At 38.7% G+C, this 14,697-nt stretch overlaps 1 protein-coding gene across 2 annotated transcripts in view; it reads left to right on the plus strand.

The window, feature by feature from the left end:
• SPIRE1 (spire type actin nucleation factor 1) overlaps window positions 1–14,697 on the plus strand; it is a 184,475-nt gene that overhangs the window by 130,237 nt on the left and 39,541 nt on the right. For both annotated transcript variants that reach the window (XM_082640716.1, XM_082640717.1), the window contains exons 5-6: window positions 4,916–4,993; window positions 8,657–8,821. In XM_082640716.1, the coding sequence (XP_082496842.1) occupies window positions 4,916–4,993; window positions 8,657–8,821 (243 nt within the window). The remainder of the gene's footprint in view (window positions 1–4,915; window positions 4,994–8,656; window positions 8,822–14,697) is intronic.

The following is a 14,697-nucleotide window of genomic DNA, read 5'->3' on the forward strand; positions in this document are numbered from 1 at the left end:
CTCTTCCACCCCTCTGGGAGAAAGGAGCATGTTACATCTTTAAGACAGGGCCATAAAGGTTGATGAAAATATAAATCATATTCTTTAATAATTATCCATTAGCTCTTCATATGCGTGGGAGACTTCCATTTATCACAAGAATTGCTGTAATTGGGGGCTTTTTTGTGCTCTAATTTCCAGAATATTAATTTTGAAGTCCTTTATCTTTTCTGTGGTAAAAGTATCTGAATTAGGAAGGACATCATGGCTCTTACTCTGTGAGGCTAATATACATTTTCTGTTTATTATAGGCAATATTTATATTAGTGACTTTGTCACTTGTGAGATATATTTAACGGTCTCTATGAAAATAATTTCTTTAAAAGTGTATTAGCATATTTTAACTGAGTTAAAAAAAAGGTTTTTTTCAAGGAATTATTGAAACATTCATTTTTACACATTTAAAAGTTTCTAGCTGAAAACATGTACCCATTGTACAGGGGAATACCATTAAATAACAAATAGTTCTAAATGGTTAACAATATGGAGGAAAAGGGTGATCATTAAAATGCTGTTATTAAAATATTATGTTAATACATGAATACATTGTCAGTAAGGGTGGTGGTTGAATCTAAAAAGATTCAACATCACCTCACATTTATATGTGAGGTGATGTTGAATCTATGCAATTACATTAACATTCCTCTGAGTATTTGATATACTTGTGATTCACGGAGTAGATTTTATTTATTTTTTAAGATGCTTGGAACTAAAGATGTTGACAAAGAGCAGTTCTAATTGCTAGCTTGAGAATGGTTGTGTCAGAAATGGGGGGAGAGTTAATTGCCATGTGGATGCTCTCATTTAGGACTTTCTCACCCTATTCCAAGCACAGGTTGGCATCTGTTCTTACATTTGTACAAGCAAAAAAAGAAAACTTATTCAGAAGCTAGAATATAACTGACAGAAGCTTGTCTCTAAAACTATAAAAATCTGTAATTTACTTTCAAATAACTCATTTGTGTTGCTGCTAATGAGAACACCTGAGATTCTTCATTGAATATTTGTTCAAGCTTGTTCAATTATAGTATTTACAGACTCTCAGCTATTTTATACTGATTTATTGATGAGTCAGGATTTTTTACTTCATGAAGAGGCTAAAGAGAGGTCTCATTTGTTAAAAGATAAAATGTTTAAAAAAAGAAAGAATAAAATGTTTTTGTGATAGAGTGGAAGTGTTCACAATCAAATCTCCATAGATATTCACTGGCTTATAGTAACTAATATCTACTAAATAAATGCTAAATAACTAATATCTACTAATCTGCTTAATACGAGCCAGGCCACATGCTATATTTCTTTTGTATTTTATGTAATGTTAACAAAATCAAAAAGGTATTTATTAGCAGCTGCATTTTACAGGTAAGAAAATCAACCTGAAGACTGGAGCAGTTGTATAACTATCCAGAGTCACACAGCTAGGAAGTATCTGAGCTACAATTTTTTTTTTTTTTTTTTTTTCCGTACGCGGGCCTCTCACTGTTGTGACCTCTCCCGTTGCGGAGCACAGGCTCCGGACGTGCAGGCTCAGCGGCCATGGCTCACGGGCCTAGCCGCTCCGCGGCATGTGGGATCTTCCTGGACCGGGGCACGAACCCGTGTCCCCTGCATCAGCAGGCGGACTCTCAACCACTGCGCCACCAGGGAAGCCCTGAGCTACAATTAGTGCTCCTTGCTGTTCAGAAAAATAAAGAAACATGAAATTCTCAGGCCATTCATTTAAATTGTCTTCAGTATTATAGACAGCAGATAGTTTTTCTTAGCTGCAGGGAGTTAGGGATTTTGTCACAGCACAAGTAAAGATAGAGATGTCTAAAGTCTTAACAGTGAGACCATCCTGGCTACATTTTGTCAGGGATGTGTCCGAGAACAGTAACAGTTAAGGTTGGGTGGAAAAAGGGCCATATGCTTCTCGTACTCTTCCACCAGACCACCCGTAAGACATAGAAGTGTGAACTCATATTTCTGGACTAAGGGGACATGTTAAATCATAATTCTTTCCATTGCAAGTGATAGAAATCCACTCAAATTAGCATGGGTGGAAGGGGGAGGAATTTATTGACTCCCTTAATTGGGAATCTAAGGGCACAGCTAGCTTTAGGCACAGCTGGATCCAGTATCTCAAACTGGCTTTCTCTTTCTCTCAACATCCCCAGGACAGGCTCTAACTAAAAGAGTTCCCCAGAAGTACTTATAGGCACCCCAGTTTGAGGGGCACAACAGAGACACTGAGAACCTGTCATGGGGGACTGAGAAGATAAACCAAATGAGGAAGAAGCTGAAGCAGAAAGAACAATTCAGAGACCTACTGTAATCACCTTTTTGGTAGTAGCAGTAGGACTCAAGGAAAAAAGATAAAGATTTCATCTTGCCAAAGACCTCCCATCTTCTACTGTATCTGTACATTTGTCTTGCCTTCTCTTGTTTGGATCCTAAAAGGACCTAGAGACCATTGGAATTTTTAAAAACAACATAGGCTTGTAAAGATGAGTTTCTCCACTGTGTTTTCAGCTCTTTTCATTATCTTTTGGTTTATAGATCATTGGATAAACAATAAAGCGGTTGCTGTGGGATCTGCCTTTTTAGGTGATGGGAGAAATATGACAGAAAGATAAGATTTCTCTGTCCCATCCTTCCAGGGGATTCTGAGTTTAGGGAAGAAAATACAGATTTTCCTCTGAATAATTTTCCTTTTGATTGAGCTTCCACTTATTAAAGTTGACGTGATAAGAGCTATTGAAGAGATTTAAGTGATTGAACATTCTTGGTTGAAAGTATCTTAATTCACATATTCAACAAATATTTACTAAGCACCTACTAAGTGCAAGGCACTGTTCTAGAGATTTGAGGAGCCCAACAGTGAACAAAATAGACCAAAACTACTTCCCCATGGAAGCTTGGAATCTGTCAGGGAGAGGCAGACAGTGAACATATTAAGTAAATCATATGGACTGTTAGAGGCAGGATGGACTTTGGAGAAAGACGTAGACTAGGGGTTGCTCATGGCAGGGTGTGGGGCTTGGAATTTATATAGGGTGGTCAAGGTGGGCCCCATTGAGAAGGTAACCTCTGAGCAAGAATGAGAAGGATATATGGGAATTAGCTAAGTGGGCATCTGGGGTAAAGCTTTCTAGGGAGAGGGAGATGGGGACTTAGGTTCAGCTGTCATTGTTTGAGTGTTGCCGCTGATAAATAGATGACATAGCCTGATAGAGTCGCAGGGTGCCCAGAGGCATTTCACCTCCTAAGTCTCTTTTCTTTCACCATTTTAATTGTTAAAAAACCTGGAAGAATCTTCTTGTCAACAGAGTAGTGTGTACTTTATTTTTTTTATATTTTACGTTATGTTATTTATTTTTTATCTTAGTTTAGTCGTGCCACACGGCATGCGGGATCTTAAGTTCCCCAACCAGGGATCCAACCCGCGCCCCCTGTAGAGGAAGCGCGGAGTCTTAACCACTGGACTGCCAAGGAAATCCCAAGTAGTATGTACTTTAATTCTTTTGGGAATGGAGCCTGGGTTGCAGTCATTAGAGGAACAAAATAACACATGTGCTTCTCCTTTTCAGTCTCTTCCCCGCTCAATTCTGATTTTGGTATTATGGCTTAAGTCATCAGAGATTTTTTTTTTTAAGCTAACTAATAATCCCTAGCAAAAAATGAGGAATTTTGAATATCAGAAATAATGTAATACCAGTACCTCTGATATATCTTTAAAGTCAGAAAACTGAGAGTCCTGATTTAGTTAATAATGATTATTACTCAGATTTTTTTTTTTTTTTTTTTTTTTTTTTTTTTTTTGCGTTACGTGGGTCTCTCACTGTTGTGGCCGCTCCTGTCGCAGAGCACAGGCTCCAGATGCGCAGGCTCAGCGACCATGGCTCACGGGCCCAGCCGCTCTGCGGCATGTGGGATCTTCCTGGACTGGGGCATGAACCCGTGTCCCCTGTAATCGGCAGGCGGACTCTCAATCACTGTGCCACCAGGGAGGCCCCTATTACTCAGATTTTGACATAATGTCACACCACCTATTAAGTACCCGTTATGTGCAAAGCCCAGGTACAAATCATAAATCCTGTTCTTTTCCTTGTGTAATACCAATTCGTAAATGCTCATTTTGGCCAAGTTAAAGTAGAACGTTACCCGTCCGTTTTCTCAGGGTTATTTAAGCGTCTGGATGCTACATTCCCAATACTCTGCTCATCGTGTGCTGTCCCTTCCATACGTCTTACCTCCTGTCTGCTTCAGTCCTGCTCCATCACTCACCTTTTCTGAGGCTCTGGGGCACTTCCATGTGCTTCACTCCTGCTCTGTCACTCACCTTGGGGTACCCCAGACATATTAGTTAGCTTTCGTGAGCCTCAGTTTCTCCTGTAACATGGGTTGTGGTTGGGGTTAAATTGATGGTTGCCTGAAGGCTTAGCACTTAGCGTCCGGGGCAAGGCTGCTTCAGAGGTCCAGGCCAAATAAGATGGTGTTTGGATTAAGGGATTTACAGTGGAGATAAAAAGAAGAGGATTTAGTAATAAAGAGAGAAAGTTACATCAGTGAGATTAATGATGGATTGAATGTGGGGGTTGATGGAGAAGGAAATGTCAGTACAGTTTAGAAGATGTGAATTAATATTGTGACTGAGGTTTAACCACAAGGCTTCAAAGGAAATTAGAGTGAACAATCTCAGTCCATCCCTCTGCAGGACTGCATTTAATTTACTGAAATTGGCTGAAATTTACAGAGGAGTAGATTCTGGGCTATCTGCTTCAGTAACACTTCTGTATATATTTTATCTGAAGATATCCGTTCGAAATTTTAATTTGAGAAGGTAGCTTAATGAAATTTTGTGCTTAACTGTTTTATTTGAATTTTAATTTGGTAGAATCTGAAGAAGATTCAAGAAATGGAGAAGAGTAACGAATCTAACACAGACCTGGAGGAGCTGAAAAACGCTGACTGGGTGAGATAGCTGGGTATTCTCTCTGTTCTGTTTAGTGTTGAAGAAGTCATATCATGTTTTTTAAAATGGTCTATCTTAAGGACTATAGTATGAAATGATATTATACCAGTTTGAAAGCCTAACCTAACATTTGAGGAAATAGCTATTCCATTTTTTAAAAACTATCTAATTTTATTAGAACCACCCCAATGTCTCTTGAGAATTTCAGTGTTTTAAAATATTGACCTTTCTAATTATATTAATACCATAGCATCCTCTTATGTGGAAGTCAAAGTTTAAGCTCTGTTTCAGGATATAGTGAAACTATAGTGTAGTACATTCATTTATCCAATGAATAGTTACTGGATTAGGGCCCTGGGGATGCAGAATGAGTGATATGTTACAACGTTCTGCCCTGGTGAAACAGAAGACAGATTTCTGGAACAGATGATTGCAGTGTATTCATGTGACTCACTGACTGTCTACTGTTTTTCCAACATGGTACTAGATCCATGTAGGAAGGCACATTTTAGGATTCTGACTTTCCATGTTAAGGATACTGGATAAATAATGACATTAAATGACAGAATCGGAAAAGATACAGATTTGGAGGATATGAACGAGTCGCCTTTGACCATGTTAGATTTCAATTGTCATATTCTTTTCTGACAGCTTTATTAAGGTGTAATCTACATACAACAAGCTGCACATGTTTAAAAAGTACAGTTTGATAAGTTTGACATATACGCATACACATTCACACCTGTGAAACAAACCATCACCATAAGAAAACAGTGAGCCTGTCCATCACCCCATGTCTCCTCGTATTGCTTTGTAACCCTACGTCCTGCCTCCCTCCTCCCTAGTTTCCAGGCAACCAGTGATCTGCTTTCTGTCACTATAGATTAGCTTGCATTTTCTACACTTTTATATAAGTATAATCACATAGTATATACTGGGGTTTTTTGGCTTCTTTTATTCAGCATAATTCTTTGGAGATTTCATCCATGTTGTTGCCTGTATCATAGTTTATACTTTTTATTGCTGAGTAGTATTCCATTGTATGTAAGTACCACAATTTGTTTATCCATTCTTCTGTTGATGGTCATTTGGGTGTTTCCTGTTAGCAGTATTCTTAATTTATGGATGATATCTTTTCTGAGATATTTGGAATGATATTAATCAGGAATATTTAAGAGTAAGGTTAAAAAACAAGTAGCCTATATTGTCTTACAAGCTAGTATTGTCACTTTAGAATAATATTGATTATCAGTTTCCTTTGCATAGTGTTGCTCTAGGTGTATGTCATCTTGGTTAATAAATTTTTTTAAAATTTATTTTTGGCTGCGTTGGGTCTTTGTTGCTGCACGCAGGCTTTCTCTAGTTGCGGCGAGTGGGGTCTACTCTTCATTGTGGTGCATGGGCCTCTCACTGCAGTGGCTTCTCTTGTTGTGGAGCACAGGCTCTAGGCACGCGGGCTTCAGTAGTTGTGACACGTGGGCTTCAGTAGTTGTGGTTCACAGGCTCTAGAGCGCAGGCTCAGTAGTTGTGGCACACGGGCTTAGTTGCTCCGTGGCATATGGGATCTTTCTGGACCAGGGCTTGAACCCGTGTCCCCTGCATTGGCAGGCGGATCCTTAACCACTGCGCCACCAGGGAAGCCCAGTTAATAAATTTTTAAATTTGCTTTCCAAGACATTGAAGCCAGGTAAATAACTCCAGGTGCTCAGAAGTTAGCAAATGGCTAGTATAAACTTGAACCAAAAATTTCATTAACTGTCTTAAGGCAACCTCATCTAAAACAGTATGATCACTGACAAGAGACGTACTATCTCCAAAGGGAGTTACATTTGCCTAGATCACCAGCTTCTTTTTCATAAGATCATGAAAATGAACTACCTAGAAAGATTAGAATGAAATGGGGAAGGAATGAGGAATAGATGAAGGAGAATTAGAATACGTTCAATGGCAGAATCTATACATTTCAGAATCTTTCTAGTGTAATAAGGGGTAAATGATAAAATCTCTGGGAATACATACAGTGACAGTTGTCCATTATTTTATATAACTGTTACTTAGTTTCTGAAAAGTCATTTGTAAAATTTTTGCCAACAATAATATATAATGAACTGGCTACATAAAAGAGTCTGTTTGAATCTTTCTATAAATTATAGCAAAAGATTCTAATGTGAGTAATAATCACTAATTTATCTGTTTTGAGAATTCAAAGTTTCATATGTCAGGTTTTCTTAAAGCCTGAGGAGGTGAAGAGAAGAGACAGTATTTTAAAAATGAGATGGTATTTGAATTGGATCTTCAAGGAATGAGCAAGAGAAGTTGAGAGGAGCATTCCCAAAGGAGAGATCTAAATATTTTAGGGATTTATATTAGGATATCTTTAATGGCAGAATCTAAGAACTTGTCTTAAATGTTAATATTTTAGAAGATGTTCTGATGGTATACCACAGTATTAAGTACCTCACATCCTTTTGGGAATAAGAAATGGTGTACCTTTTTAAAAAATCATGAATCATTTTTTGAGGACATTTTTGAGAAGTTTAATCAGTTATATAGGCATTTCTTATGAAATAGGTCACTTGATTTTTAATATATTATGTAGCTACTGAGCCACTTATTAATGTTTAACAACCTATAATCTTTCAGTTAAATATCATATTGATTTTCTCTTTACTGAAACCGAGAATATGATAGCTCATAGGCAGGAAAACAAAAGGGTTAAAGTATAATAATATTAACACATTTAATATATTTTAAATTATAATAAATATTTTACATATATTTCATTTTCTTGAAGGGCAGGCAGAGCAACTTGCTATTATTTGTAGATAAGAAAATTGATACTAAATAATTTGTGCAGAGATAGTAATAACATAAAAATTGTCACTTTTGAGCATTTTCTGTGTGCAGAACGCTATACATCAGCTCTGATCATCTCAACAAGTTATAAAGTGCCATTTTCTTTTATTGATGAGGAAGCCAGGGTTCAGAAAGGGGAAGCAACTTGCTGGATGTCAAATAGCAGTAGATGGCTGTTATCAGTTAGCTGTGGTCACAGTAATGCTGTGTAACTGAACACTACAAAATACCACGGCATAAAGTGGTAGCATTTACTCAGCTCATGAGTCTGCAGATCAGAGTGGTGGCTCTACTCTGTGCATCGTCCTTCTCCTGGATAATCCTGCCAGTGTGCCTCGTGCCAACCCACGCGTGATGTTCTCATGGCAGTGACAGGAGCAGAGTGACAAGCCATTGTGCATTTGTTGTTGAAGCCTTTGGTCATGTCATATCCACTAAAATTCCAGTGGCCAAGCAAGTAATAGAGCCAAACCCAAAGTCTAGTGTAAGAAACACGCACCTCTTCAGTGAGCAAAGCCATCTGATAGGTAGAACCCGAGGGCCTGAGGAACTGAGGCCATGGATGCAAGTAGCACAGGGGGTGAGTTAGGGTTTTATCCAGGTGTCCCCGCAGTTAGAGCTGGTGGATTCTCTGCTGGCATCCTACCTGCTTTTTAGTACCCTAAAATCTAATTTTTAAAATCGTTTCTCTTTGGTTTGCTTGGTGTTTTGTAATCCAAGCTCTTAATATTTTCTTTACAACTATAGCTCTTTAGAGGAAACTAATAAATTTATTTATGGATGTCTCTCCACCCTTGGCTCTTTCAGGCTCGATTCTGGGTGCAGGTGATGAGGGATTTGCGGAATGGAGTAAAACTCAAGAAGGTCCAAGAGCGGCAGTACAACCCTCTGCCCATTGAATATCAGCTCACCCCTTATGAGATGCTAATGGATGACATTCGATCCAAAAGATACACTTTGCGAAAAGTGATGGTAAGTAACAAAGAAAACTGTTAATGGACTCAAATGGTTGTTTTTTGGTAATCTTATTTGTTGAAAATGTTCTTCTCAATATAGAAAAGTTGGAAAATACAGTAAGCTCACAGAAAAAGTTACAAATGTGTAATTCTACAACTCATGGCTTTAAATTTCTGTCTACTGTCCTTTTCTTTAAGCCTGAACAACTCCCTTTAGGGCAGGGTTACTAGTGATGAACCCCCTTAGTGTTTATTTGCCTGGGAATGTCTTAATTTCTTCTTCTTCTTTTTTTTTTTTTTTTTTTTGCGATACGCGGGCCTCTCACTGTTGTGGGCTCTCCCATTGCGGAGCACAGGCTCTGGACGCGCAGGCTCAGCGGCCATGGCTCATGGGCCTAGCCACTCCGCGGCATGTGGGATCCTCCTGGACCGGGGCACGAACCCGTGTCCCCTGCATCAGCAGGCGGACTCTCAACCGCTGTACCACCAGGGAAGCCCTCTTCTTCATTTTTGAAGCAGGGTTTTTCTGGGTTTAGAATTATTGGTTGACAATGTTTTTTTCTGTCTTTAAACTTATCTCACTGCCTTTTGGCCTTCATGGTTTCTAGTGAGAGATCACCTGTTCATCTGATTGAGGATCCCTTGTATGTGATAGTCACTTCTTGCTGCTTTCAATATTCTTATTTCAACAACTTGACTATAATGTGTTCTGTTGTGGCTTTCTTGGAGTTTATTGCTTGGAGTTTATAGAGCTTCTTGGATGAGTAGACTTGTATTGTTATCAAATTTTGAAAGTTTTTAGCCATTAGTTCTTCACATTTTTTTTGTCTTTTCTTGTCTTTCCAGTCCCTCTGGGACTCCTGTTATGTGCATGTTTATACAGTTTGGAGGTTGTGAGTAGTAAGTAAAGAAGAATATGTTACTACTCTGTGGTACCCATTATTGTTTTCCTTTTTCTGTCTTTCTTTGGCTAATTCCATGAAGTTCACTTGGATACGTTTATACTGAGCCTCTATACAGGGGACTAGGCAGGTGGCAGTTCTAGTGGTGATTGGTTTCGTGTGGGGGAAGTTTTCAAGTTTTAGTCTAACAGGCTAAGATTTTGATTAGTTCCTTGTTAATGTGTATATGTACCTGATGAATGAGAGTGGAAATTCAGCTACTCATATTTAATCATTCAAAAACTGGATATATTTTTTTTAAAATTTTACTGTTATCAATATAATGCCACTTTCTAATTTCTTTAAAAAAATTTTTGTTGTAAAGAGTAAACACAAAGGATTTTCACACAGTCTATCTGTATCTGAAGCGGTATGCTAAGATGTTCTTAATTTAATCCTCAGGTTTAAACTACATAACTATACCATAGTAATCCACTTTTTTTGTATATTTGTGATGCTCATGATGGGAATTGAATGGCTTAGCCATATAGGATTATATTTAGAACATTAAGTTATAGAAGTACAAAACATTTCAATGGAATTTTTTCAAAATGTTTTGGTAAAATGCTTTAATTCTAACAGAGAACTTCAGATCACTCACCTTTAAAAATAAAGATGTAGATTGTTGGCCGCCGTCAGCCGGCTGCCAGTAGTCAAGGAGCAGAAGCCACTTTCCTAAAGTGGGCTTGGGTGCTCCAGAGCCCAGCCGGCTGCTCCAGAGTCTGGCCGGCTGCTGAACTGCCCTGTCCGGCAGCTGCGGCAGTGGCTAGGAGCAGGGTGCGGGTGCCCCAAGGACCGCATAACCGGGCGGGCGCCCCGAACAGGCAACCCCGCCGAGGGAGGTGGCCATGGTGGTTGTGCTCGGGCGCACCAGGCGCTGCGCTCCATGCCCGGGTGGTGCTGTCGCTGCTCCCTGGCTGGTCATTTCAGAAATTGATGAGCAGATCCTAAAAGTCACATGGAATTACAGGGAACCCAGAATAGCCAAGACAGTCTTGAAAAAAGAACAATGTTGGCGGATTCACACTTCCTAATTTTACAACTTACTACAAAGAAACTGTAATCAAGACAGTGTGATGTTGGCATAAAGATAAACATAGATCAGTGGAATAGAATTGAGAGTCCAGAAATAATTCCCTTCATTTGTTGTCAGTTGATTTCTGTGGGATCCCAAGACAAAAGGGAAATATCAGTCTTTTCAACAAATGATGCCAGGACAGATGGATATTCACAAGCAGAAGAATGAAGTTGGACTGCCACCTCATACTATATATAAAAGTTAACTCAAAATGGATGAAAGACCTAAATTTAGGAACTAGAACTATAAAACTCATAGAAGAAAACAGGTTTGTGATCTTAGATTAGGCAGTGCTTTCTTAGATATGACACCAAAAGTACAGCAACAAAAGAAAAAAATAAATTGGACTTGATTGAAAATTAAAACTTTCGTGATTTAAAAGACAATATAAAGGAAGTGAACATAACCCACAAAATGGGAGAAAATATTTACAAATCATATATCCAAAAAGGGACTTGTATCCAGGACATATAAAGAATTTTTTAAACTCAACAATAAAAAAGACAACCCAGTTGGAAAGTGGGCAAATAATTTGAATTATTCTCCGAAGAAGATATATAAGTGGCCAATAAGCACATGAAAAGATGCTTAACATTATTAGTCATTGGGGAAATGCTAATCAAAACTGCAGTGAGATGCTACTTTACACCTACTAGAGTGGCTAAAATAAAAAACACAAATAACATGCTGGTGAGGATGTGGAGACATTGAAACCCTCATATCACTGGTGGGAATGTAAGATGGTGCACACTTGGGAAAATAGTTTGCTAATTCCTCAAGGTGTTAAACATAGAATTTACGGCCCAGCCATTACATGCACTCCTAAGAGAAATAAAAACATTTGTCCACACAAAAATTTATGTATGAATGTTCATAGCATATTTATAATAGCCAAAAAGTGGAAACCATCCAAATGTTTATCAGCTCATGAGTGGGTAATATACAATGGAATATTATTCAGGCATAAAAAGGAATGAAGTACCAATACATCCTACCACCTGCGTGAACCTTGAAAACACGCTAAGTGGAAGAAGCCAGACCCAAAAGGTTACATAATGTATGAGGGGTTCCATTTATTTGAAATTTCCAGAGTAGGCACATCAGTAAGACAGTAGATTTGTGGCTGCCAGTGGCTGCGGGGAGGGAAGAATGAGGAATGAGTGCTAATGGGTGCAGCATATACTTTTGGGGTGATAAAATTTCTCTGAAGTTATTGGTAGTGATTGAAAAACCTTGTGACTACTTAGAACCCTGAATTGTACACTTTAGAAGGGTGAATTTTGGACTTCCCTGGCAGTCCAGTGGTTAAGACTCCATGCTTCCACTACAGGGGGTGTGGGTTCAATCCCTGTCAGGAAACTAAGATCCCACATGCCGAGTGGTGCTGCCAAAAAAAATAAATAAAGGGGTGAATTTTATATGTGAATTATATCTCATTAAAGGTCTTTTTTTTTTTTTTTTTAAGCATTACCAAGTTCCTTCTATTTATTTACCTTGGTCTAAAGCCTGATCAGATGATCTGTTGTTTTTCTGATGTTTTTGAGCTCTTAAACTTTGTGTTTCTTTGATTAATAGAAGCCTAACAGAGGAGGCATTTTATTTCTAATTGTCTTAACCTCTTTTTTCTTAAGTATAAACCAATTATTTGAGAAGACTAGTCCAGTGTAATGAAAGATCCTTGTAAAATGTATAGTCAGGGGGTTGGTGGTGGTGGGATGAATTGGGAGACTGGGATTGACATATATGATTGGGAGATTGGGATTGACTAATATGTATAAAATAGATAACTAATAAGAACCTGCTGTACAAAAATAAATAAATAAAATTCAAAACAAAAATAAAGATGTAGAAACTTAAACATTTTTTATATAGAAGTTATTTAAGGCATTGTGGCTCAAAAGTAAGATCAAGTTCTATAACTGGTCTCATTTACTTATGGGCCTACTATTTGTGTTCATCTAGAAATCATTTATTGTTGCAGCTTCAGAGAGCTTGTTTCAGGGTGTGTTCTGTATTTATATTAAAAAAAAGTAATTTCACTGACCCAGCAGCAGAATGGAATTTGCTGTTACTTTTCCTCCTGCTAGTAAGGGCTTTGACTGACTGACTCACATCAATACTGGCCTGCCAGCTCCCTCATGAGCACTGACACACATTTTGTAATTAGGATCCAGGATCCAGTTTCTGACTAGTGAGGAAACTGATGTTAATGTGCTTGTTTGGGGAATGGAACTCACAACTTTGGCCTTACTGACTCCATTATCTCACTCAACCCTGCTGTTGTGATGGAAAGAACATTAAAATAAAAGTATACAAAAAATAGCTAGAAAGAGGGCTTCCCTGGTGGCTCAGCGGTTAAGAATCTGCCTGCCAATGCAGGGGACACGGGTTTGAGCCCTGGTCCGGGAAGATCCTACATGCTGCAGAGCAGCTAAGCCTGTGTGCCACAACTACCGAGCCTGTGCTCTAGAGCCCATGAGCCACAACTACTGAGCCCGCGCACCCACAGCCCATGCTTCACAACATGAGAACCCCGTGCACCACAACGAAGAGTAGTCCCTGCTTGTCACAGCTAGAGGAAGCCTGAGCACAGCAACGAAGACCCAGTGCAGCCAAAAATAAAATTAAAAAATAAATTAATTAAGAAAAATGCCAGTTAAAAAAAATAGCTAGAAAGGTATGTGTTATCCTGTTCAGGAGTAGAAAGGTCTGATTAAGTTGTTCATACAATAAGGATTTTTTAAAAAGTCTTGTGTAACATGAAGTCCATGGGTGAAGAGTGGTGCCACGGTAGGCCCCCAGCTCTGCTGCTTGGGTACACGCCCTTCTTAAACCAAGTACTAGTGGTCACAAGCTTGGCTCAGCTCAGGCAGCTTTCACTCCTAACTCTAACCTTAGGGCTGTCCTGTCCTCACTCAGGACTGGGGGGCGGGGGGCACAGGGAAAAGGGGAGTGGATGATGTCAGCAGGCTTGTCACACACTCTGAGTGGTCACATTTGTGGGGGGCAGCCACTGGGCCTGGGAGCAGCAGTTCAGCTTCTTTTTTTTTTTTTTTGAATTCATTTCTCAAGTGACACAAAATAGTGACATTGACAAAAAAATCAAAACTCATACTGCAATAAAAAATTAATAACCAATTGATTAATGATCCTGAGCAATTAAAACAGTAATTAAGATTGGGAAGTACATAACAAAACTGTCCATGCCCTGAAGTCTTACAGTTCAGATAAGAAAATACTTTTTAAAAGTTTGACCAAATTTTATGATAATTCTAAAATTGGGCATGACATTCCAGCAACAAATTGTGACGCTTAAAGAAACCTTTCTAACCTATCAAAATTAAAAATATATCAACTGTTGGTGCTAGAGGAATGAACAAAGTATCTGTTTTCTCTCCAATAAAATTGATATTATAAAATTATTAGACTATGACAAGATAAAGAGTAGGTCACCAAAGTAGAGTGAAAAAGTATTATAGAGGGTTTTCAGGCAATTCATAATAAAAATAGCATGCTGATTTTCTGGATTTTGAGGAGTTTAAGGTATTCATCAGTTTTTTAACTTTGTAATTTGTTAACATTTCTTTTTTCATCTATCTTTTATGAGAATAATGACAGAAAGTGCCTACCAGTTCTGTTTTTTCATATGAGGTTGGGAAATAAGTATGACTTATGGTCACCACAACTGTGCCTTCTGGGTGGTCAGAATGTGAGTTTAGGTGGGGGGTTTTGGGTAGGTTTTTCTTAAATTTCTTAAAATTTTTGTAACCTGTTTCTTTAAAAAGAGAGGATGTTAGGGCAAGAGTCAGAGTCAGACCAGGCCCCTGCCAGGCTCTTCTGCTCACTGACCCTGTGAAGGGGGCAGACACCACC

This window comes from Mesoplodon mirus (assembly GCF_964341445.2).
Source record: "Mesoplodon mirus genome assembly, chromosome: 13".
NCBI classification, from domain to species: Eukaryota; Metazoa; Chordata; class Mammalia; order Artiodactyla; family Ziphiidae; genus Mesoplodon; species Mesoplodon mirus.